This window comes from Microcaecilia unicolor, chromosome 9 (assembly GCF_901765095.1).
Source record: "Microcaecilia unicolor chromosome 9, aMicUni1.1, whole genome shotgun sequence".
Taxonomy (NCBI): Eukaryota; Metazoa; Chordata; class Amphibia; order Gymnophiona; family Siphonopidae; genus Microcaecilia; species Microcaecilia unicolor.
The window spans coordinates 105,732,098-105,757,074 of NC_044039.1; the positions used below are offsets into that span (position 1 = coordinate 105,732,098).

A 24,977-nucleotide genomic window follows, 5' to 3' on the forward strand; every position below is an offset into this window, starting at 1 on the left:
GAAGGGAAGTCTTGCCTCACCAATCTAATCCATTTTTTTGAGGGGGTAAGCAAACATGTGGACAATGGGGAGCCGGTTGATATTGTATATCTGGATTTTCAGAAGGCGTTTGACAAAGTGCCGCACGAAAGACTCCTGAAGAAATTGCAGAGTCATGGAATCGGAGGTAGGGTATTATTATGGATTAAGAACTGGTTGAAAGATAGGAAGCAGAGAGTAGGATTGCGTGGCCAGTATTCTCAGTGGAGGAGGGTAGTTAGTGGGGTCCCGCAGGGGTCTGTGCTGGGTCCATTGCTTTTTAATGTATTTATAAATGACCTAGAGATGGGAATAACTAGTGAGGTAATTAAATTCGCCGATGACACAAAATTATTCAGGGTCGTCAAGTCGCAGGAGGAATGTGAACGATTACAGGAGGACCTTGCGAGACTGGGAGAATGGGCGTGCAAGTGGCAGATGAAGTTCAATGTTGACAAGTGCAAAGTGATGCATGTGGGTAAGAGGAACCCGAATTATAGCTACGTCTTGCAAGGTTCCGCGTTAGGAGTTACGGATCAAGAAAGGGATCTGGGTGTCGTCGTCGATGATACGCTGAAACCTTCTGCTCAGTGTGCTGCTGCGGCTAGGAAAGCGAATAGAATGTTGGGTGTTATTAGGAAGGGTATGGAGTCCAGGTGTGCGGATGTTATAATACCGTTGTATCGCTCCATGGTGCGACCGCACCTGGAGTATTGTGTTCAGTACTGGTCTCCGTATCTCAAAAAAGATATAGTAGAATTGGAAAAGGTACAGCGAAGGGCGACGAAAATGATAGTGGGGATGGGACGACTTTCCTATGAAGAGAGGCTGAGAAGGCTAGGGCTTTTCAGCTTGGAGAAGAGACGGCTGAGGGGAGATATGATAGAAGTGTATAAAATAATGAGTGGAATGGATCGGGTGGATGTGAAGCGACTGTTCACGCTATCCAAAAATACTAGGACTAGAGGGCATGAGTTGAAGCTACAGTGTGGTAAATTTAAAACGAATCGGAGAAAATGTTTCTTCACCCAACGTGTAATTAGACTCTGGAATTCGTTGCCGGAGAACGTGGTACGGGCGGTTAGCTTGACGGAGTTTAAAAAGGGGTTAGATAGATTCCTAAAGGACAAGTCCATAGACCGCTATTAAATGGACTTGGAAAAATTCCGCATTTTTAGGTATAACTTGTCTGGAATGTTTTTACGTTTGGGGAGCGTGCCAGGTGCCCTTGACCTGGATTGGCCACTGTCGGTGACAGGATGCTGGGCTAGATGGACCTTTGGTCTTTCCCAGTATGGCACTACTTATGTACTTATGTACTTATTGTGTGGGTAGGGGTGGGGGTGCATGTTTAACACTTTGAAATTATTGTAAAGGGGGAGATTTCACAATGTTAGCCATCTTTATAGAGAAAGCCTTTTACAAATTCTTTTTTGATGTTCATTATTCTTACTTGTTTCATTGTTTGGATATGCTTATTTGTAATGGCCTGCAACTGTACTTTGCAATGTTTCCAATAAAAATTCTCTGAAAAGAAAATTAAAAGCTCAAAGTAAAGGAGGGATATCCAGGATATACAGAGCCCTGCTTCATAAGTCCCAACCCCTAGACAAATATGTTCGCAAACGTGAGACCCTGTTATCAGTTACGTATGAATGGGCCACATGGACAAAGATATTTAAACGATTACTGAATTCCTCGGTGGCAACTCTCATGGTGGAAAATGGGCATAAGATGCTTTATCAATGGTATCTGACCCCCATACCAGTTGTCACGTATTTTTAAAACTGGCGAGGCGACTTGCTGGCATAAATGTGGGGCAGTGGGAATGTTTTGGCATGTGTGGTGGGATTGCCCTGAAATACAGCGTTTCTGGATGAGTTTACAGTTTCAACAACAGGGTGGTCTGGGAGCCTTGGTCATACTGAATCCTGGTTTATGCCTTTTGAATATACCAGTGAGGGGTGGCCGTGGCTCTTGCCATTGTCTTCTCTCTCTCATTGTTACAGCAGCCAGGATATTAATTGCGAAGATGTGGAAGCAAGCTGCGGTGCCTACCATGGATCAAGTACTTGTTAAGGTGGACTACTGCTGTTTATTATTATTATTTTTTTTTTTGGAAAATGTTTTTATTAACTTTTCTTTAACTTTACATAACAGCATTTTAAACAACACAATATTCTAGTCATCAGCTCATAAAACAACTGCTGTTTAATGGATAAACTGACTGCTTTAAGACAGGGAGGAGTGAAGTTTCTTAAAACATGGACTCCATACATGGAGTGGCGAGGACTTTCAGTGTGACATGTGGATAAGGGGGGGGGGGGGGGGTTCAGTGCCTAGAGATGGTCATGCATAATTGAGTTACTCCGAGGGAGAGGAGTGGGGTGGGTGTTGTTAAAGATGTATTGCTGAGATGTGGCTTGACATGTATAATTTCTGATTTTTCTTTTTGTGTATGGAAAATGTTAATAAAAACAATTAAAAAAAAAAAAGCTCAAAGTAGCAGACAGTAATGGCCATGAAAATATTCCAAATTTCCTGTCAAACTGCAGTGAGCTACAACTCCGAGATACATTTTTGTGCTCAGCACTATGACCAATGCATGACTTGCCGCTGACTCATTTTTCATCATTCCATAGATATTGATCATGAAGGTATAACTGACTGATTCTCACCTTTACTTCTCCTTAATCACCTTCTCTGGAACCTGTTCTAAATTTCACCACAAGGAGGTCAAATAAACAATGCAATTATATCTAAAGGTTAGCATGAAATGCTTGGAATCATTCACACACACAGCTCAAATACAACTTCTTCCATTTGCCAAGGACTGCAGTTCACAGGTGTCTGAATTTACCTTCAACCAACAATTTCTTTTACCATATATGTATAATCAGGTATGCAAATAACCAAATCTAAGAAGCGGTCAAGTTCTTAGAAACAAGACATACTTCCAATTCAGCTCCCTAGTGGAGTAACTGAAATGCCTCTCAATTCTCTCCTAGAGGCACACAGACAGCTGAGTTTTCAGAATTACCACAATTAATATGCATGAGTAACTTGCATATAGCCAAGATCCATTATATGCAAATCTATAACATGCATTTTCATTGTCATGACCCTGAAAATCTGATTGGCAAGATGTGCCTGCAGGCAAGGGTTGAGGAAAAACTGGGCTGAGCTACTAGACAGTAATATATACAAGGGCCCACTGAACTAGCCCAATAGTTCTTGTGGCAAGAGCTATCCACTGCCATTGAAAAAGGTTCCCAGTTGGATCACAAAGTCAGGTCATTTGCACCTCATTTTGCTGGGGGTGCTGCAGAGGCTCCCAGGGAGTGACATTAGGTGGTCTGATTCAGGAACCAAGGGGTAGATCATCAAAAGTAAAAGCGGAAGCCACTAGCGCCAGCATTTACCCAGCGCGGATTATCAAATGTCTGGCGCAAGCGAGCAGGGAATGCCACAGAGCTCATTTAAAATACATTTTTATTTAAAGGTAGCTGTCCAATATTCCACCCGTATGATCAAAGCACTGTGCTCTGATCTTACGGGCTGAATAGCGCTTTAACCCTACACCAGTTCGCCTTAACCCTCCACTTATCCATGACAGGCAGCCTAGGCTGTCACTGTCAGCCAGGGCTGCCACTATCAGTCCGGGGGTCAGTGCCCCCCCCCCCAAGACCCCACACACCCCTTGGGTGTGGTCCGGTGGAACTCTAGGCCCCCTACCCCCTACGACACAAAATGTAATTCTATGGTGGCCCAGTGGACTACATACACCACCCCCATGGCGGTCTAGCAGCCCCTTCCCCTCCCCATACCTTGTAATGTAATGGAGAAGGGAGTAGCATTCCCTCCTCCTTCTAGTGCCGCCTCCAAAATAGTGGTGCCCTACCCAATGCATCCTAGGTGGGGCATCCCCACCATATAAGGGAGAAACTCCCTTATATGGTAGGGAAGCCCTGCCCAGTGCTACTCCCTGCTCCATCACACTACAAGATACAGGGAGGGGGATGCTAGACCACCTGGGTGGGTGGGGTACATAAGCCCACTAGGCAACCAGGGAATTACTTTCTGTCTCAGGGGGGTGGGAGTTAGGGGGCCTAGAGGTCCACTAGACCTCCAGCCTCCCTGTGCCATAGATACCAATGCCTCAGACGCTGAAGTCAATGGACAGGACTTAGTGGCAGACTTTAGAAGTGCTAAAAAGTCTCTTGCACCAGGCGAGTGGAGGAGTAGCCTAGTGGTTAGTGCAGCGAACGTTGATCCTGGGTAATTGGTTTTGATCCCCACTGCAGCTCCTTGCGAATCTGGGCAAGTACCTGTATATACTATGTAAACCGCTTTGAATGTAGTTGCAACAAAACACAGAAAGGTAATATATCAAGTCCCATTCCCTTCCCCCTGTACCTTTCTGGATTCCCTTCTGCATTTTGGATCAGAGAAAACAATTAGAGGGATTGGGTCCTAGGAACAGCAAGAACCAACTATGAGGATGAATCAGAGAGAAAACCTTGAGTCACCTAGAGTGCTTCTTAAAACCATTGTCCCTGGCCCGGCTCGACCAAGGAAGGCGTCGTTGATAATCCAGCGATAATCCGAGAGAGCCACCGCGGAGGAAGCTACAGGCGACTGTATGCAGAACCCCTCTCCTCAGACCCCAAAGAAAGCCTAGGCTTTTTAAGGGAGGAGAAATCTTCTGGGGAAAACCCCAAAATCTCTTGGTTACCCCCAGACACCCTGATAGGATCAAAGGCCGCAGCTGTCGCAGCCGCATGAAGGGGGGGGCAAGGCCCTTTTCAACAAAAACCCCTGGAGTAGCAAAATTAACTCTGGCGAAAACCCCTCCCCCGCAACGGAGGAGGTCGCAGCCATGGCACCTGCACCACCACCCACAGTGCCTGACAACACCCCCCCCTACTCCCCTACCAGCGGAGAAGCTTTGCCCAAAACTGATACTGGAGAATGCTCCGCAACCAATTGCAAAATGGCGCGAGAATCACCAGGTTCTGGGCGGGAAAGTACGCTCTTGGGGGTGGGGTGCACCGCTCCGTCAAGTCCCGCCAAATCAGCACACCCCGTGCTGCAAACCCGCTGCCAAACGCCATTTCCTGCATCGGGAACAGTGTTTTACCGCCTCCACTGCCATCGCCCGCCCCCGATGAGGAAACCAGCAGGACTTACCCCGGATCGGGAAAGCGCGGGAACTGACAGCTGAGCCAAAGAAAAAAACTCTCCGACTCCAATTCGAGGCAGGCTCAGACAAGCAGGCAACAGAAAACAGGACTCGGACAGCAGTAACACAAACCTGCTCTCAGCAAAAACACACTTCCCTGTGCTTCTCTGTTTCTCTTTTAAATAAATTCTATGGGGGGTTTTTTTTTTGGTTTTTTTTAGTGAGGAGGCAGAAAAACAGGGAAGGAAAGGAACAGCAAAAGCCTGTTCAGAGGGAATTTGAGGTGCAGCAGGGACCCAGCAACTGCGTATGCTGCCAAAGGGGACACCACCAGGCCACCAGCCCAGGAGCACCCTCAGAGGCCTTGGGCCCAGGAGCTGGAGAAAAAGCCGTCCACCAGCTGCTGAGATAGAGACATACTAACTGAGGAAGGAGCTGGCCACCTGGCATCACTGCCTTTGTTTATCTCTTTCTCCACCTGCTGGTAGGCGGACTTAGCCCACTAGTTCCGGTATTCATCTGCTGCAAGTTACAAGGAAAGAAATGATACTTGCCGTGTCCCTTGCTGGTTGAAAACGGCATAACCAAAGAACACCTTACATGTCAAGTACTTCAGATGTCAATGAATCAAGTGGTTCAATAGGAGCTTTCATCAGCTGGGTGAGGATAACACTGAGGTCCCATGACACAGGTGGAGGTTTGATAGGAGGCTTTGTCAACAAAAAACCTTTCATAAGGCGAACTAGAGGCTATCCAGAGATGAGCTTACCTTCCCACATGGTAACCATCAACTATCTGAAGTTCAAAAAGATTACCAAATAATAAGGAATGCCTTGTTTGAACAGCATATCAACAGAAGGGAGATTAAGAACACATTCAGCAAATATTACAGGCAGCCTCTCTCTAATCCATTTGATTTAGCCTAATGTGCACATCCTCTGTGTGAGAAACATATGCATCAATACAAGACTAAATCCAAGACACCAAACAGCAAGAAGCTGAACACTACTAGTAAACAGGCATCATAAATTCAGACAACAAAAGCCTTGTGCACCTGGACTTTTTCTTTTCACACCTGAATATTTCTTTCACAGACAGAACAAATTATTTTAAAAAACATATATTCAAAAGCTGATCCCAAGTGCAGAACTTCCAGATGTACATCTTTGAAAAGAATTCTTGCATACCCCACCAATAAGTGTAAAATTACAGACTGACAAATCTTGCTATTTTAGAGGACAAAACTTTCTTTATCTGGACTTTAAGAAATATTATGAACACAAAAACTGCTTTTGACATTAATCAACTTGTATGTTTTTTTGGATATTATACAGAATACCAGCGACTCCCAAACTGGGTTCTGTGAACTCTCTTCTGGAGTTCCCCTTCAGTGCAAATTCTAGCTAGTTGGGGCAGGAACGATCCTCAGTTACTCCTGTCTCTGCTTACAAAACAGCTGCCAGGACCAGCAGCAATTTTGAGATTGGAGCCAGCACAGGCAGGAATGATCTGCTGTGTTTCTGCTGCATCTCACAAGACTGCTGTGGGAGATCCTGGCAGTTATGTCAGTGGAACTAGCAGAGGCAGGAGCAACCGAGGATCGTTCCTGCCCAAACTAGCTAGAATTTATGTGTGGTTCCAGGAGATGGGGGCTCCTTGTCTTGGTGGGGAGGGGAAAGGGGAGAGGGAATGGGGTTCTTCAGTGTATGAAAAATATATAAATTTTTTTTTTTTTTTGGGGGGGGGGGGGTCCACCATAGATTAAAAAAAAGTTTGGGAATCACTGTAGTATACCATATCATGCTTGCCATGGTGTTGCTATATTTTATTGTTCTTCTGATAGTCAAACAACTTTGCAACAGAATTGAAATATATCTGCTGTATGCTGAACTTTGTGTTAGACACACTTTCTAAAAGGAAGCCCAATAAATGTCAACAAACATGTTTTACACTTCATTTAAGTTTACAATAAAACTTTCAGAAGACAGAAGACTTGCCAACAGGTGCCATTCAAAGGAACTCCTGTTTATCTGACTTCATTCATTTTAGAAGTACTTACGTTTCAAAACAACGATCAACATTGTCAGACATCAACAGCAGCATGCACAGCTGCTCCAAGGCTATGAGCTGCATGTCCCTTTCATCTCCCTGTCCCATTTGTAGCCATTCCAGCAATGTGTCAGGGTCCACGTCAGCCATGGCTACAATAAGCCTCCTCTAGGGGGGTGGGGGGAAAAGGGCAAAAAAAAAAACCCACCCCAAAAAAGGAAAAAAACCCACAATATGTTCACACCAGAGCAGCTTAAAGGGAGAAACAGAACTTGGTCAGCCCCAGCTGATTGCCGCTTTCCTTCACCTGGAGAATTAAAAAAAAAAAAAATTGTCAATATCAGCTCTATCACTGTCACTCCCTGCCTGCCTGTCTATACATCCAAACATGAGCAGCAATTATTTTTATTCACATATTAATCTTGCCTAAATTTACATTCTAGACCAAACTAGAAAAGTACTGCTTGCACAGGAATCCTCAATAACTATGAATTGATCAAACAGGTGATTAGCTGGAAATCAGAGCCCTCTTTGTCAGACTTGTTTATAACCACTGTTTTCTCTAAAAGACTTAACATAACAACAAGTTTGGTAATAATTACCCCATAAGAACCTCTCAACTGGCCTTCATTTTAGATTCCAGATCTATTCTCTAACTGGCCAATATTGCCACTCTTCTGTTAAACATCTGAACATACACAAACTTCTAAATGCTTTTTCCTTCCTTCTACCTGGTCTGTATTTCATTCACAGTTTCAAAAGATCCAACCTTTCAGTATTCTCTCACAGACATGTGCTGGTTAGTATTAGAAAACTCCACACCATGACTCATCAAAAGCATGAACAGAACAGTCAACTGTGCACAGCTATTGTTCCAAAATAAAACAGGAAAGAATTGTGGGTAAGAAAGAGAAGTTCTGTAAATAAAGAGCAACACAAAGGGGAAAAGCCACCTGGGGAAATTCTGCACACAATATTTTGAAATTCTACATATTATATTTATTTGAAAAAAAAAAAACAGTATAATCCACATCTGAAAGTATTTAACTTCTGAAGTGAAAAGTTCTTACTCTAAAATACAAGTTTGAAAGTGTTTGGAGCAGTTTTTTCCCAGGAGCTCAGTAACAGTACACCCCAAGTAGCAAGAGCTCTGGCTTTTAGGGAATTTTATTTCGGCAATTCACCGAGTCCAAGGGGAAAACTAAGCTGCAGACAGCACCGCCTTCTTGCAGCAACATGGCTACGCTCATGGTTTTTGCTACAAAGTAACAGCAACTAAGGGGGGGGGGGACCCCACACACCAGTGCTACCTTCAGTTTGTTTTGGGCTCCACAGATTGTCAAATGAAAACATAAAACCCAGAAGCTCTAAAAGATAAGGCTGTAGATCACTCCCAACCTCTATACACATAACCATATGTACCCACATACATTGCCTCCCTCAGATTCCACCCCCCCCCCCCCCCCCCCCACAGTGCTTCTTTAGGCTCCGACTGATCTACTCTCACATTATCAGTCAATTAGATTACTGCAACACGCTTTACTTTACAACAGCCTCAGGACCAGGGATATTCAAGAGCTACAATTAATACAGAACACAGCCAGAAAGCTGATTTCCAGGGCAAATAAATTTGATCATGTAACACCTCACGAAAGCAGTACATAGGTTACTGTTACCCCATAATACTACCTATAAAAAAAACCAACTTTATGTTGAGCCCCCATACCTTTCCCACTTACTCAATCCTTACTCTTCAGAGAACTCCAAGATCCTCATCTCAAAATTGATTAGCAGTACCCTTGTTCTGAGAAATCTTTCATGAGTGAACCAGGAAAGCAATTTTTGCAGTCCAAGGCCCAAAACTCTGGAACCAACTACTGCAGTCCCTCCGCCAACAGACATCATTACAAAATTTCAAATCTGTGCTTAAAACCTGTCTATTCATGGATGCCTTTAACTGAATGCCATACCCTTCTGATGTGGGCCTGAACAACTCAGCCCCCCTCCTTTTGCAACGCTCCTTCCTGTTCTATCAGAATTGTAGTTCATCCTCCACTCCCCTTTTGTCATGTCATGTCTTATCTTCTCCTCTCCTCCCTTTTTTCTTTATAAATTTTAGATTGTAAACCACCTAGATGGTTCTCTGCGATAGGCAGAGTAGCAAATCCCCAATAAACTTGATATTTGAACACACTCCTACTCCAACTCATTCCCCTTTCAAATATTCTCTTTCAGTTCATCTATCTTCCATGAACACTATTACCTCGCTTAGTTTTTCCATTCTAAGCTACTCCACATGCCCCCTTACCCAGACTCACCCCTAGGTCATCTCCTCCATACTTGTTCTCTTACCCTATCTCATCTTTTCTTACACACATCCTCTTATCCTCTGTTGTCCACAGCTCTTCCTCCCTCCCGACACACACATAATTCCCTACTCCCATTTGTCAGCTCCACCCCCTTCCGATGTCATCTCCACACATCCCTAACTCTTGTCCCCTTAGCTCTCTCTTCCTACACACATATCCCCAGCTCTTTCCCTTCAATACACGTTCCCTACATCTTATCTCCTCCAGCTCATCTTACCTTCCACATGTCCCACTGTCATCCCCAGCTCTCCCTTCAATCCCCTTGTCTCCTCAAGCTTACCCACTACTTCCTCTTCTGTTTTTCCTTAGCCCTTTGCTTCCCCTGTAAGTACCTTCCTCAGCTTCTCTCCCGACACTACTGTTCTTGGACAATATGGTTCTGTGGTTCACAAGGAAATTTTGTGTGTACTGTTTGCTCTGAGCATTAGGACGGGGGCGAGGCCATGCCCAGCACAATTGCAGAAGACCTGTCTTTAGTATAAATGCTTTATTAGCTCAAAATAAGACCTAACAGGAAAGTTCCACCGTGAGAAGATGCCAAACATGTGGTCTGTGGGGGCAGGAGAGCTGACCTGGGAAACCTGTGTGGTAAGTGAAAGCAGTGGACATTCTGGTAACCAGACTGCTGGACTCAAGCACATGTGAAGCTGCTGCCAAAAAGTGTATGTCTCTCACACTTACAGGAGGCAGGGAAAGGCTGCTCAGTCTGTACCCCAAGATTCAACCAGCAAAGTCGGGAAACATGTTCCCAATAACCTGCCATGCTTGGGAAAAGAGTACTGAAAAGGTATGAGCTGCTCCCAAATCTCCTCCCATTTTAACAGTATTTAAAAAGTCTGAATATTCTGTTAAGATTTTTTTTTTTGCACAGAATTCCTTTTGAAGTAAATATTTAAATGTACGGTATGTGATCCATAAGGATTTCTCCAGTGTGAAAGTCAAAATGAAATAAAACTGCGCTGGGTGAAATACACATCTCATCTCAATTTCCAAAAAGTATCACAGAGAAGACTGAACAGATATAATGAACATTTCCATGCCATAAAAGCTGATGATGTGTTTCATGAAAGCCTCATCACCTTCTTCACACAAAGCTACAGCAACTTAAATGTTAAATACATAGCATAAATGTGTTGAATATCTTGCCTTTTGCAACATATATGACTTCCCCTCCTAAAGTTTAAAACTGTATGTTTGATTTTCAAGGTCCTCAAGATACTTGAAGAATAAGTTAGCCCTCTATACACCTTTAAGACCTCTAAGGTCCTCTCAAGGAGCATTACTATCTGTACCCTCATCAAAAGAAATTGGCTCGCTGGTGGCTATTGCATCATGCTTCTCAGGGATTACTCCCACACTCTGGAACTTAGAGGGACTATGTCTAACTCAAGACTACCTCTGCTTCAGAAAGCAAATGAAAGCCTGGCTCTTCTCCCAAGCCTTTAATACACGTGGTGTCTGACCAAGGAGGATTAATAGACAGGAGGAGAAGTGACGTCAGAACGCTGAAAACAATTAAGTCAGTCTAAGTTTCCCCTTCCTAGCGCAGATGTCATCCCCGTTCACTCAAAACAAAGCAAGCAAACCTATGAGCTGCTGCATCCACCTTGTCGTTCTGTATTGTTGGTAGCATTATTTAATCTCACTTATATTTTCAAACATGCCAGCTTGTGCAGCATACAAATGTACACAGAGGAAGTATAATAATGGAATAACTTTTCATAGGTAGAGTAGTAATTTGTTATAAAAATCAGTGGTCAGTTGGAGGGATTAGTTACAAGGACACCTTAGCATGCGTCATATTCATGCAGAGATTTCTCCTGGTAATGGGCCACTAAAACAGACATCATGTTATGAGAATCAGGTGCTCAACATACAGTTTCTATTCATATCCCACATTTAATATGTATTAGGTCGAAACCAGCGAGCATTTGAACATTATTTTTTCCTGTGCCTAGATCAAAAGAGAAAGATGGTTTGTGGGAACTTGCTCTCACACCAAACAACAAACCTCCTCCACTTGAAAAAGTAACTCTTCTTAGTGGAATCCTTTCTAGAGGCAAGCAAGACACAGGACACACCCTCAGACAGACCCAACGAAGCAAAATCTACGCCCTCAACATCCAGGCCGTGAGAGCCAGAAACTGAAGGTTGGGGTGCAGAAGCGCTCCGTCGTTCTGCAAAATGAGAGTCGGAAAACACTCCAATCTCCACGGTTCTTCGGAGGACAACTCCAGAAGTAGAGGGAACCAGATCTGACGGGGCCAAAAAGGCGCTATCAGAATCATGGTGCCGTGGTCTTGCTTGAGCTTCAGCAAGGTCTTCCCCACCAAAGGTATGGGAGGATAAACATTCTGGAGGCCGTTCCCCCAATGGAGGAGAAAGGCATCCAACGCCAGTCTGCCGTGTGCCTGTAGTCTGGAACAGAACAGAGGCAGCTTGTGGTTGGTCTGAGAGGCAAAAAGGTCCACCGAGGGGGTGCCCCACTCTCGGAAGATCTTGCGTACCACTCTGGAATGGAGCGATCACTCGTGCGGTTGCATGACTCTGCTCAGCCTGTAGCCAGACTGTTGTTTACGCCTGCCAGGTATGTGGCTTGGAGACGCATGCCAAACTGGCAGGCCCAATGCCACATCCTGACGGCTTCCTGGCACAGGGGGCGAGATCCGGTGCCCCCCTGCTTGTTGATGTAATACATTGCAACCTGATTGTCCAAATTTGGATGATTTCGTAGGACAGCCGATCCCTGAAGGCCTTCAGTGCGTTCCAGACCGCTCGAAGCTCCAGGTGGTTGATCTGAAGATCTTGTTCCTGGGGGGGCCACATCCCCTGGGTGTGGAGCCCATCGACATGAGCTCCCTACTCCAGGCGAGATGCATCCGTCGTCAGCACTTTCGTGGGCTGCAGAATTTGGAATGGACGTCCCAGGGTCAAATTGGTCCGAATTGTCCACCAGTGCAGCGCATTGCGGCAACTGACGGACAGGCGGATGACATCTTCTAGATTCCCGGTGGCTTGGCACCACTGGGAAGCTAGGGTCCATTGAGCAGATCTCATGTGAAGACGAGCCATGGGAGTCACATGGACCGTGGAGGCCATATGGCCCAGGAGTCTCAACATCTGCCGAGCTGTGATCTGCTGAGACGCTCTGGTCTGGGAAGCGAGGGACAGGAGATTCTGAGCCCTCGCCTCGGGAAGAAAGGCCTGAGCCGTCTGGGAATTCTGCAGAGCTCCTATGAATTCCAGAGATTGGATTGGCTGGAGATGGGACTTTGGGTAATTTATCACAAACCCCAGCAGCTCCAGGAGGCGAATAGTGCACTGCATGGACCGGAGAGCTCCCACCTCCGAGGTGTTCTTGACCAGCCAATCGTCGAGATATGGGAACACGTGCACTCCCAGCTTGCGTAGATACGCCGCTACCACCACTAGGCACTTCGTAAACACCCGTGGGGCAGAGGCGAGCCCAAAGGGCAGCACACAATACTGAAAGTGACGTGTCCCCAGACGGAATCAGAGATACTGTCTGTGGGCTGGCAGTATCGGGATGCGAGTGTAAGCGTCCTTTAAATCCAGGGAACATAGCCAATCGTCTTTCTGAATCATGGCTAGAAGGGTGCCCAAGGAAAGCATCCTGAACTTTTCCCGGACCAGATATTTGTTCAGGCCTCTCACGTCTAGGATGGGGCGCATCCCCCCTGTTTTCTTTTCCACAAGGAAGTACCTGGAATAGAATCCCTGCCCTTCCTGCCCGGGTGGCATGGGCTCGACCGCATTGGCGCTGAGAAGGGCGGAGAGTTCCTCTGCAAGTACCTGCTTGTAATGGGAGCTAAAGGACTGGGCCCCCAGTGGACAATTTGATGGAGGGGAGACCAAATTCAGGGTGTATCCGCACCGCACTATTTGGAGAACCCACTGGTCGGAGGTTATGAGAGACCACCTTTGGTGAGAAAGTTTCAACCTCCCCCCGACCGGCAGGCTGTCCGGCACAGAAACTTTGATGGCGGCTATGTTCCCATGGATCCAGTCAAAAGCCCGTCCCCGGCTTTTGCTGTGGAGGCGCAGGGGGCTGCTTAGGCGCACGCTGTTGACGGGAACGAGCGCGCTGGGACTGTCCCTGTGCCTGAGGAGGCCTTCAGGCCAGCGGGGTGTACCTACGCTTGCTAAGCGTAGGGTACAGCCTGCCTGGCCCGGGAAAAACGTCCCGGAGAGGTGGATGCTGAAGGCGCCCGGTGGGAGAGCTTGTCGAGAGCGGTTTCCCGCTGGTGTAGTTGGTCCACCAACTGCTCGACCTTCTCGCCGAAAACGTTATCCCCCCGTCAAGGGACATCCACCAGCCGCTGCTGGGTGTGGTTGTCCAGGTCAGAGGCACACAGCCATGAGAGCCTGCGCATCACTATACCTTGGGCCGCAGCACGAGATGCCACGTCACAGGTGTCATAAATACCCCTGGACAGGAACTTTCTGCATGCTTTCAGCTGCCTGACCACCTCCTGATAAGGCCTGGACTGCTCCGGCGGGAGCTTATCGACCAGGTCTGCCAGTTGCTTCACATTGTTCCGCATGTGGATGCTCGTGTAGAGCTGGTATGATTGGATGCGGGTCACGAGCATGGAAGATTGGTAGGCCTTCCTCCCAAACGAGTCCAGAGTGCGAGACTCCCGTCCAGGGGGCGCCGAGGCGGTATCCCTCAAACTCCGTGCCCTCTTGAGAGCAGAGTCCACGACCGCCGAGTCATGAGGCAATTGAGGCCGCATCAACTCTGAGTGGATCCTATATTGGGACTCCGCTTTCTTGGGGATGGTGGGATTAGATAGTGGCTTCAACCAGTTCCGAAGCAGTGTCTCCTTAAGGACATTGTGCAACGGCACCATCGGCGTTGGAGGCCTCAGCATCGGGCTAGAGCCCACCGGCGCCTCCATCAACGGCGCCGGGGGGCAGAGCCTGGCGCATCAGCCCTTCCAGGATCCCGGAAAGGATGGCTCGGAGGCACTCGTCAAGGCCCGCTGTCAGGAAAGGCAGAGGGGCTGGTGTGGGTGCCGGTGCCGGAAGCTGCTCGGGGCCAGGAGACGGTACCGAGATACCCATGGACTCACGCAGCGACACACGCTCCTCCCAGCACTGTCGCTTCCTGGGCGTCGAGTCGTCCCTCGAAGTACCGGAGCTGGCAGTCCCGTGCGCCATGGGCGACCGATGATGGTGCTTCTTGGCTTTCTTGCGATGCCCGTCATCGGCGCTCGGCGGAAGAGACGAGGAGGAGGTGGCCTCGAGGGATCGGAGCTGACAGGGTCGATGCCAGAGTCGGCGCCGACTTCGTCGACATCGGTACCAGTACCGAAGACCCGGCCGTCAACACCGATGCCGTAGAGGTCGACGTTGAAGGGCCAGCACAAGTTCCAAAAAGACGGTCCTGCAGAACTTGCCTCGCCACCTGTGTCCGCTTTCTTAAGCCGAGACACAAGGTGCACATCTTGGAATCATGCTCCGGGCCGAGGCACTGGAGACATCAAGCTTGAGTATGGGTCTGCGAGATCTGCCGGCCGCACCGACCACACTTTTTGAATCCGCTCAGGACCTTCGAGGACATGGACAGAAAAATCGCGTTGGCGAAGTCAAAATCATCGATGGTGGCGGTGAAAAGCACACCCGAAAAAGAAGAAACGACCGCGCAGCCACAAGGCCGCGACGACGCGCCCTCGCGCTAAAAACGACAAGGAAAACTTTTTCGCTGTTTTTTTTTTTTAAAGAAAATAACACGCGAACGCGTACTCGAAGAGAGAAAAAACCGCGGCTATGCCGCAATCTGGTTTCCGGGGCTGACTAAGAGAGAGATAGGAACACGTCTCTCTCCAGCGCGGAATGGAAAAAAAACTGAGCGGGAACGGTCGCGCACGGGCGGGAAGACGGCCGCGCATGCGCAGTGGCCGTGCCATGCGTGCGGGACTGCCCGCTAAGTTTTTCTTCTGGTTGGTGGGGGCTGCCGTGGACGTCAACCCAGTCGTGAGAACAAGCAGCCTGCTTGTCCTCGGAGAATGATAGTTATGAACTGAATCATGGGATGCTATAGGGTGCAATTCTATTTGCAGTTATTTTTAATCTTTTTCTTCTGCCTTTTGTATTATTTCATTCACAGATATAATTTTAGGATTTATATGGACAATTCCTATGCAGTTAATTCTTTTTTTTTTCTCCCCCTCATTAAATCTTGGATGGAGTATAATAGGTTGCTTTTGACCATAAGACTGAGATTTTATAGACAGGTCATGGTGATTTGCTGAAGAGCTCGAGAACTTTTAAGATTAATACTACGGTGGGTTCTGGAAGTTAGAAATCTTGATGTATTGTTGGACTCCCAACTTCAGTTTAAGTAACCTATTAGAGGATGGTCAGGAACGTTTTAAGTTACAGCTGATTTAGCATCTTAGGCATTAATTTTCTCCTCTGAAGGTGATACCGTGTTGCAATTGTTTGTTTTGTGCCATTTAGACTACTGCAACACACTTAATATAGCCTTTCAGCCTCCTTTCTTTGGACTCTTTTCATGATCATATTTCACCTGTATTAATGAGCTTGACCAGTAGATTCTTTAAGATTTGTAGTCTAACTCATGTTTCTTTGGCGGGAGGGGGGAGCTGTGTACATGGAGTTTTTGGTACTAGTCTCCACACATCTGAGGGTTTCCTCTATAATAGGCCCTTGATAACGAAGGGGCAATTCTAAGTGACCGCTTACTACTAGCGCCCTAATGCTGCACAGTAAGAGCCTATTTTATAGCATGATCCATTACAGAATACCAGCATAATTGGCATTGGTGCGTCTCATATTTAGGCATGTGCAATTACACCAGTCATATACACCTGCTCTCCGAGGACAAGCAGGCCAGATTCTGACACTCCACCAAGCCAGTCTGGTTTTCAACATATCATAAGCATAAGAAATTTGCATGCAAATCTCTCATATGCATATTCATTGTGAGTATCCTGAAAACATGAGTGGATGAGTGTGTCCTGAGGACTGGGTTGAGAACCCCGGCTTTAAAGTTACGGGGTGTTTTTAAAACATTTTTACCGTATTATTTTAATGCGCTACTTTAACATTTTTTCTTAGTATGTTATAGCTATTTAAGATTATATTAGCTTAGTTATGTAAAACTGTTTATGCACATATGTTGTGCACTGCTGAGATTATTCTCAAGTAGATCAAGCAAACATACATTTTAGATAGATAAATCACAGACATACAGCTGGAAAGAACATTAAGCGGTCCTTTAATCTACTCCTCCCTCCTCCAGCCTTCAGTGACAAATTCCAACAACTTCCCAGGAAACATGTTCTAGTACTTACCTTTACAGTTTTTGTAACTATTTATAACTTCAAAATTATACTTAACATATTAAGAATATATCTAATATAGAAAAAGGCAAGGATTAAAACTAACAACAGTAAACACTGCACGTATAAACAAGAAAAATCCCATTCCAACACCTTAAATAGGTGAATCCCAGACACACAAAATGAGTCTTAATTACAATGCCTTTTAAAAGGTCCTCACACCCTACTACATTTTTCATATTCTGCTCTCTAAAATGTACAATTCAATATACACTTTAAAGTAGGAGCTTGTCTCACTGATCTACCCAACAGACTGTACAGGTTCAACTTGAAATAATTATAGAAATATTCAAATAGTTAAGAATAAGAAACCAAATAGTCTTGGTTGTCTAAGACGTCACACTCCTTGATTCAAAACTGGGTCAAAGTGCCTTTAGAAGCTGTAACAGCCATGAGTCATTTAAGATTAAGAAGCGCCCAATTTTGCTCAGCGGGACAGTACAGATTTTACTCACTCTTCTTGGCAGATTAGCTCAAACTCTTAAGTTAGCTGGACATCATCTCTTGACTGCTGCCTTCAATCTTGAATGCAATCTAAAATCTGTAACAAGTCTGCACTTTGACTGAACCATTTAAGGACATTCACTTTCTTCTTGCCGAGTTACTCAATGTTTGCTTTTGCTTTGTGCTAAGGATCATTGCCCTGCTGAAAAACGAAGCTTCTCCCCAGTCTCAGATTTACTAGTAGATTGGAACAGGTTGTCTTTCAAGATCTGCCTGTGTTTTGTGCCATTCATCTGTCCCTCAATCTTCAAAACCCCCATCTCCCCACAACATAATTCTGCCACCACCAACTTTTCAGTAAAGAATTCGTAATGTTAGAAGGGTGATGTGCTGTGCTCGTTTTACACCACATATCGCTTAGAAATGAGACCAGTAAGTTTCACTTTGGTTTCATTAGAACACAAAACCTCATCCCGCATATATGCACTGTCCTTTAAGTGTTTCTTTGCAAACACTGAGCAGCATATCATGGGCTAGATTTTCTAACAGGGTGCCTATATGCTTATTTTGTTACTATTTTATAAAAGGCAACATACGCACCCATGTGTATTTTTTTTAAACAGACAACCAGAATCAGACTCAATAGTGCACAAAGTTATACCCACTCAGAGGCAGGTGCAAATGTGTGCATATTCTATAAAATGTGATTTACATAGACATACCCTCTGCACGTACCCACAACTGCACCCTAATTCCACCCACATGCCCCCTGGAACGCCTAAGCGGAGCTTACATAACATTAGGGGCTCTCTTCTCATGTGCCTGTTTTACTTTTGTAGGCCCACATGCAATTTTTTAAAATTATTTCTTTATTCAATTTTTAAATTACATCTCTACTATAATAAAAAGCACCTCCAACGTTCTGAAACTGACTCCGTGGCTTCACTGATGAAGGGTTCGTAAGGTTCATCTGATTCGTGAATCTGTAACCATCTCTCTCGGCCCCGCCCTCGCGCCTCTGATAGGTCCGCCGCCCTCGACGTCATCACGTTTTGACGTCAAGGGCGGCGGACCTATCAGAGGCGCGAGGGCGGGGCCGACAGACACGGTAACAGATTCACGAATCCGACGAACCTTACCAACCCCTTCACTTCAATGAAGCCACGGAGTCAGCTTCACAACGTAGCAGGTGCGTTTGGTTAAAATACACAGCTCCATTATTTTTCAACTAAACATTGCAGGGTGGCTGGAGGGGGTGGGGGTGGGAAAGAGGGGGGCAACTACCCTGGAACTGGGAGGGAGGGAGAGAGGGGGGGCAACGACCATGGAACTAGAAAGGCAGACCCTGAAACTGGAGGGAGGGAGGGAAAGGGAGTGACCCTGAAACTGGGAGGGGGGGGGCAACAACCCTGGAACTTGGAAGGGGGCGGGCGAAACCTGAAACTGGGAGGGAGAGAGGGGGCCCCTGGCAAACACTCTCATTCTCACACACACACAGCTCCCTAACTTTTCATTTAAACATCGCAGGGTGACTGGAGGGGGGGAGAAGAGGGGACAACAACTCTGGAACTGGGTGGGTGGGCGGACCCTGGAACTTGGAGGGGGGCGGGCGGACCCTGAAACTGGGAGGGAGGGGGCCCCTGGCACACACACTCACTCTCACACACACACTGTAAAACACACACGCTCCGAGGAAAACCTTGCTAGCGCCCATTTCATTTGAGTCCGAAACGGGCCTTTTTTCCTAGTATCTCCATAATACTGAGATAATCAAGAAACAGAAAAACTTCTCAGATATTTAAAGAAAATTAAACATTAATCATGCCCACAAATTAAGAATAAAGATATCAGAAAAATATAAACAAACACTAATCAATCAATCCCCGAACACTCTCTCAAGCCTACCCCTAGTAGTGCGCATTCAGGATTATGTTATGACATTCAATTCTTCTTTAGCTACTACAAAATCATTTACCTGTTTTGGGTCAAAAAATTGAAATTGTTTACCCTCAAACTACAAAACACAAACAAGCAGAAAACTGGCACCTAAAGCCTATGTGCCCTAGGCCGAAAAGCCAATAAAGTGTTTTGGCTCATCTGTGTCTCTTCTTGAAAGATCAGGAAATATGAACACTTTTGATCCCAAAAACTGCATCTTTAAACAAAGTTTCAAAACTGCATTGCAGTCAGGTTCCAAAGCAAAAGTGGCAGTGTAATTACTTCCAGGTAGGATTCCAAAAAGGATGCGAGATTCAAATTGTCCACCTCCCGCCTCCAAGAGGAATCAGAATATACTGAGCTTGTGTAATGGGGGTGGGGGCAATGAGTCATTCACCACCCCAGGACCTCACTTAAATATTTCTTGATCATATCTACTGGGAAATCAAAGGTGACTTGGGGAAATTGAGAAATCTCTAGTTATATTTCCTAACCTGGTTTTACAAGCATTCTGCATGACAATGTAGAAAGTTCTTATCCTTACCGAGACTACTCCCAAAGACTCCACTTTAGAGGACTGCTGAGCAGATACCCGAGCTTAAAGCAAGACCACCTTTGAAATAGCCATAATATCCTTAGAATTCCCCATGATCAACGACTGCAAAGAAGAGTGCATATCATGAACAATATCCCAAAGTGACTCCAATGTCACTACGGCTGGCTTAACTATCACCCAAAAAGGCATAGCAGGAGGAGGTACACTTTTCACCTGGGAAAGAGTACTCATGGTATCCATAGATAAAATCTTTAAAACTGACTGAATAAGTACAGTTTTATCTGCTGCAGTCACACTCCCTCTCTGCAAACGCAGCTCTTCCACTACTAAGGCGCTAGGCACAGAAACTCCTGCAGCTCCTTCACTTCCTGACTGCGGGGGAGCCACATGCTCAACAGGGTTCAGAGATGCCCCGTTCACGCTATGGACCGACGCTAGCACATTGGTTCTGGCAGAGGGAAATGATATCATCGGAAGCCCCGCAGGAACTCCGAAGCAATCCAGCATTGTCTGTTTTATTGCCAGGACTGCACCAGGAAATGAGGGAATCTCTCTAACCTTCTCTTTCCATTTGCCCACTTTCAAACAGACAGGAAGACACTCTGAGATTAAATTTGGCGTAGCCTGGAGAGCAGATGCAGGTGCATCTACCTCCTATAACGCCATCTTAGATTGTGATCAGGCCTACATGCAAAGAGCTCTTTTCTACATGTTAAACATGTTAGTACAGTTTATTTGCTATACCTCCTTTGGCATAATAGGCCAAAGGGATGTACATGGAAAAGCTTTGTAAAATTATCCCCCACTTGGCTTTTCTTCAATTTTGGCTTCCCTCTTGCCACTCTCCCCATACAGACCATACCCGTCGAGTAATCTTGATATTGTTCAACAATCAATGTTTTCGCCAGTCTCAGCTAAAGAGTTCTGTAGTTATTTTAATGTAAACTTACAAATCAGTGACCTCTATCATCAATTTCCTTAACCCACACAGATGTTCTCTGTAACCTATGCAGGAGTTTTCCCACTTACATTCCTACCAGTAGTGGTGCTGAGTCAATTCCTGTCCTAGTAACTGAATACTGAAGCATCACCCCACCCCCCACCCCCTTCACAGGAACATGGTTGGAGGACTCCTGCACAGCTTAGAGGGAACAGTGACCCACATCTACTGATTTTTTAAGAGATGGTGTATTTAAAACACGTTAAAGTTTTCTTACAAGCTTCTCCCAACCTGCACCTCATAATAACTTTACAGCACAATTCTTTCAGCTCTGTTTTCAGCATGTTTACACCTTTGTATCAAAGTAATTTTATACAAGAAAGCAAGGGGGGCTCTACACCTCATGGGCCTTGTCAGAGCAATATTGGGTTTGTTGTCACACAAAGTTTTTTGGTTTCTTATTCTTGATTACTTCTTTGATACCCTTTAATTGGTCATTCATACTGACAGTATAGTGTGTTGTTGTTGTGTAAATCAAAATGCTTTAAAGTGGAAATTTGTGTCACTGAATTGCAGAGCAGAATGTGAAAAATATTCAAGTATGTGAAACCTTTACAAGGAACTCAAAACCTAACAGGTAAAGGAAAAAAAAAAAGAGCAGAGATCACAAAACAGAGCCAATCAATAGCTGATCTCAAACCCCCTGTGAAAAATACCTAGACCAAAAGTCACTGGTCTCCAGCAATTCTATGTCGAGTGTCACAAAATCCTCCAACTACCACAGAAGAATAGTACCTGAAGACTGGAGGATAGCCAATGCAACGCCGATTTTTTAAAAGGGTTCCAGGGATGATCCAGGAAATTACAGACTGGTAACCCTGACTTCAGTAATGGCCAAAATAGTGCAAACTCAATGAGTATGGCATTCAATTCTGGTTGTCGCATCTAAAACAAAATAGCACTAATTAGAAAAGGTTCAAAGAAGAGCGACCAAAATGATAGAGGGGATGGAACCGCTCCTATATGAGGAAAGGGTAAAGAAGTTAGGGTTTTTCAACTTGGAAAAGAGATGGCTGAGGGGGGATATGACTGAAGTCTACAAAGTCCTGAGTGGTGTGAGCGGGTGGAGGTGAATCAAATTTTTCATGCATTCAAAAGTACAAAGACCAGGAGGAACAATTAAATTTCATGGAAATACTGTTAAAGAAGGAAATATTTTTTCAAAGTATAGTTAAGCTCTGGAACTCGTTGCCAGAAAATATGGTAACAGCGGTTAGGATATCTGGGTTTAAAAAAGGTTTGGACAAGTTCCTGGAGGAAAGTTCATAGTCTGTTACTGAGATGGACATGGGGGAAGCCACAGCTTGCCCTGGGATTGGTAGCATGGAATGGTGCTACTAATTAGGTTTCTGCCAGGTACTTTTGACCTGGATTGGCCACTGCTGTAAGCAGGATACTGGGCTAGATGGATCATTGATCTGACCCAGTATGGCTGTTCTTATGTGTAGAGGAAGGAAGGAGGCGAGTGAGAATCAAATATACTACACGGTATGAGTTAAGAAGATTAGAAGTAGACACAGGATGTGGGTGAGAGCATCTTATACGATGTGAGGGTTGAGAGAGAATAAAGAATTAGATCACGTGACAGGATCAGAGCTGAAGTGCAGGGTTAAAGCGACAAGGGGTATGCATGTGGGGGCAGAGATACGGCACATAGAGGTCATTCCTCCCTTCTGATCCCAGATGCCACTGACAAATTCAGCATCCCTTCTTTCTCCTCCAAAACCCACTTCCTTCTTTCCTTGGCTAATTCTCCTTATTCTCACCTCCCATCTTCTATTCCTTCTATCTGAAATGCCCTCTTTTCCCTACTCCGACATCCCCCTCTCTGCACCTACTTCCTAGATTCCTTCCCCTCTAACCACTTCCTCTTTCTCTCATCACAATAAATATGATCATTTCCATCTTCCCTTCCAAAAAGGACCAAATAAAATAACTGGGCACATAAGAAAATGTCAGACAATGGCTTTTTATGAAGCAACAACCAAAAAAGCAAATATATACAAATTTATGGAAATGCATATTTATCACAGATTTTTTTAACTTACAATGTGGGAGGGGGTTGTGCCCAGAACCTCAAAAATTACTTTACTGACACACAAACTCAAGATAAACTTTAACTGCATGTATTGCTTTCAAATTTTATAAACACATTTGCATGGAAATTTAAACAGAAAGTAAGGCCTAACAGAAATTCCTGCTTCAGACACACACACACAAAAAAAAATCCCTACAACTCTGAATTCTCTCAGGAAAACCTGTTTTCTACTGTCTGTTTCTATTGCAGAAACAATCTCAGAGCAAACAATACAATTAAGGAAAAACAGGCTTCCCTGACCTCCAAAGAACTCTCAAGCAAGTCAGTCAAGTTCAAACTATCTGCAGAGAGTTGCTGTTCCCCTTTTCCACCAACATCCTTCATAAAAAGTTTTTCATTATAGGAAATAGGAGAAACGTTTAACTTATTTTACTTTCTGGTGATTTTTTGCTTATGATCTATTTTTCACTGAACCAATAGTACACATATGCTATTTTTAATAGAAATTTCTTTTCTCAAACTTCTCCTGATGGAGGAATAAAAAAAACACATTAAACCTCCTCACCCTTGTTCTACATGAAGAATAACTATAAAATATTCGTGTTTAATATAGTAATTTAATATTTTAACTCAATTTACACACAACCCCCCCCCCCCCCCCAAAAAAAAAAAATCTACAAACCGATTTTTGCACCACTCACCACAAAAATAGACAAAACACTATTCTGGCACTAAACTGCTTCTCCTTTTCCAAAACACCATTCTCTTCAGTTTCAAATTACACCTGGACCAAGCAAGTAACTAACAAAGGTTGTTTTACATATTTCAAACACAGCTACTCATTTATATGCTTCTAAACTCAATCATGAAGGTCTCTGAGCTCTTCCAACATATTACAAAAAAAGAAGGTATAAAAACAGAAATATATCATATAGAAGGGATAGAATCGAGCCAGAAAGAAACAAAGCGTTGTCGAGTGCCCAGGACTTCCATACGCACAACAAAAGCCATACAAACCCTAATTATGAAGTATTGATGCCCTAATCTGCTTAAAGAGGTCCCATTCCTTACTATACAGTATGACAAACAGTAATGAAAGAAAACCACACAGGAAAAAATTACACAGCAAACCAACCCGGATCTTACAAACAGCCCCCGGATTTCGAGGCCGACAACAGTGATCCGCTTCAGTAAGGCTACAAGGACCAGGATTCCCCAGGGGGACCCAAAAAAGAGAAGCAGCTCCCGTCCAGAGAGGAGAGTAGGGGAACAGATGTAGCCCTCTAGGTGAGAGGGGAAACTTGTTAAGGGGCAGCCTTCGGTTCCTACAACTGAAATCTTTCCGAAGGCTCTACAGATACAGACTGGCGCTTCCAGGAGCCCCCAAGTCTTTCTGGCTGCTAACACTGTGCCTCTATGTCCCCGGGCCGAACGAGCCCTTCGCCTGGTACAGAGGCCGCGGGCCCAGCCACTCGGCCTGGGTGCGCAGCGCAGGGAAAGTCGCCGGAGAGAGCGAGGCCTAGGAGGACAGCAGCCGGCTATGCCGGAGACTCACCAAGACAGCGTTCGACGGGTAGGTAGAGAGCGGCGGAGGCCGCTTCCCCAGCTCAGACTCCCGAAGAGGCCGGCCCGGACCGCACGGCTACCCAGGAGAGAGAGGGGAAGAGAGGCGGCCGCTGAGACGCGGAGGAGGAAGAGGAGCGCCGCGCGCTGAGAAGAAGCGTCCGATCACGCGGGGCTCGTGACTAACTGAGAGACGGCCGGGCGCCCGGCGCCGAGATTACGACTACCCACCACCAGGGGCGCTGTAACCTGGGCAGAGTGCCTCAACCAAACTTCCTTGGCCTCAACCACGCATGAACAACCAATCCGTCGACCTTCTTTCCGTCCGCCGGCTGAGGGCGCTATAATTCAGAGCAAAGAAGAGCACGGTTAGCCTCCTTAGCTTAGGAGATTCTGTTTGACGAGGACGCGCTGCCGCCAGTGTTGCTA

The 24,977-nt window shown here is 45.6% G+C and overlaps 1 protein-coding gene across 1 annotated transcript in view; it reads right to left on the reverse strand.

Moving 5' to 3' along the window:
• Positions 1-24,720, reverse strand: part of HECTD1 (HECT domain E3 ubiquitin protein ligase 1) — a 324,415-nt gene extending 299,695 nt beyond the window's left edge. The window contains 2 exon segments of the mRNA XM_030215386.1: positions 7,260-7,556; positions 24,541-24,720. Coding sequence (XP_030071246.1) covers positions 7,260-7,399 — 140 coding nt within the window. The 5' untranslated portion in view covers positions 7,400-7,556; positions 24,541-24,720.
• Between the last annotated feature and the right edge of the window lie 257 nt (positions 24,721-24,977).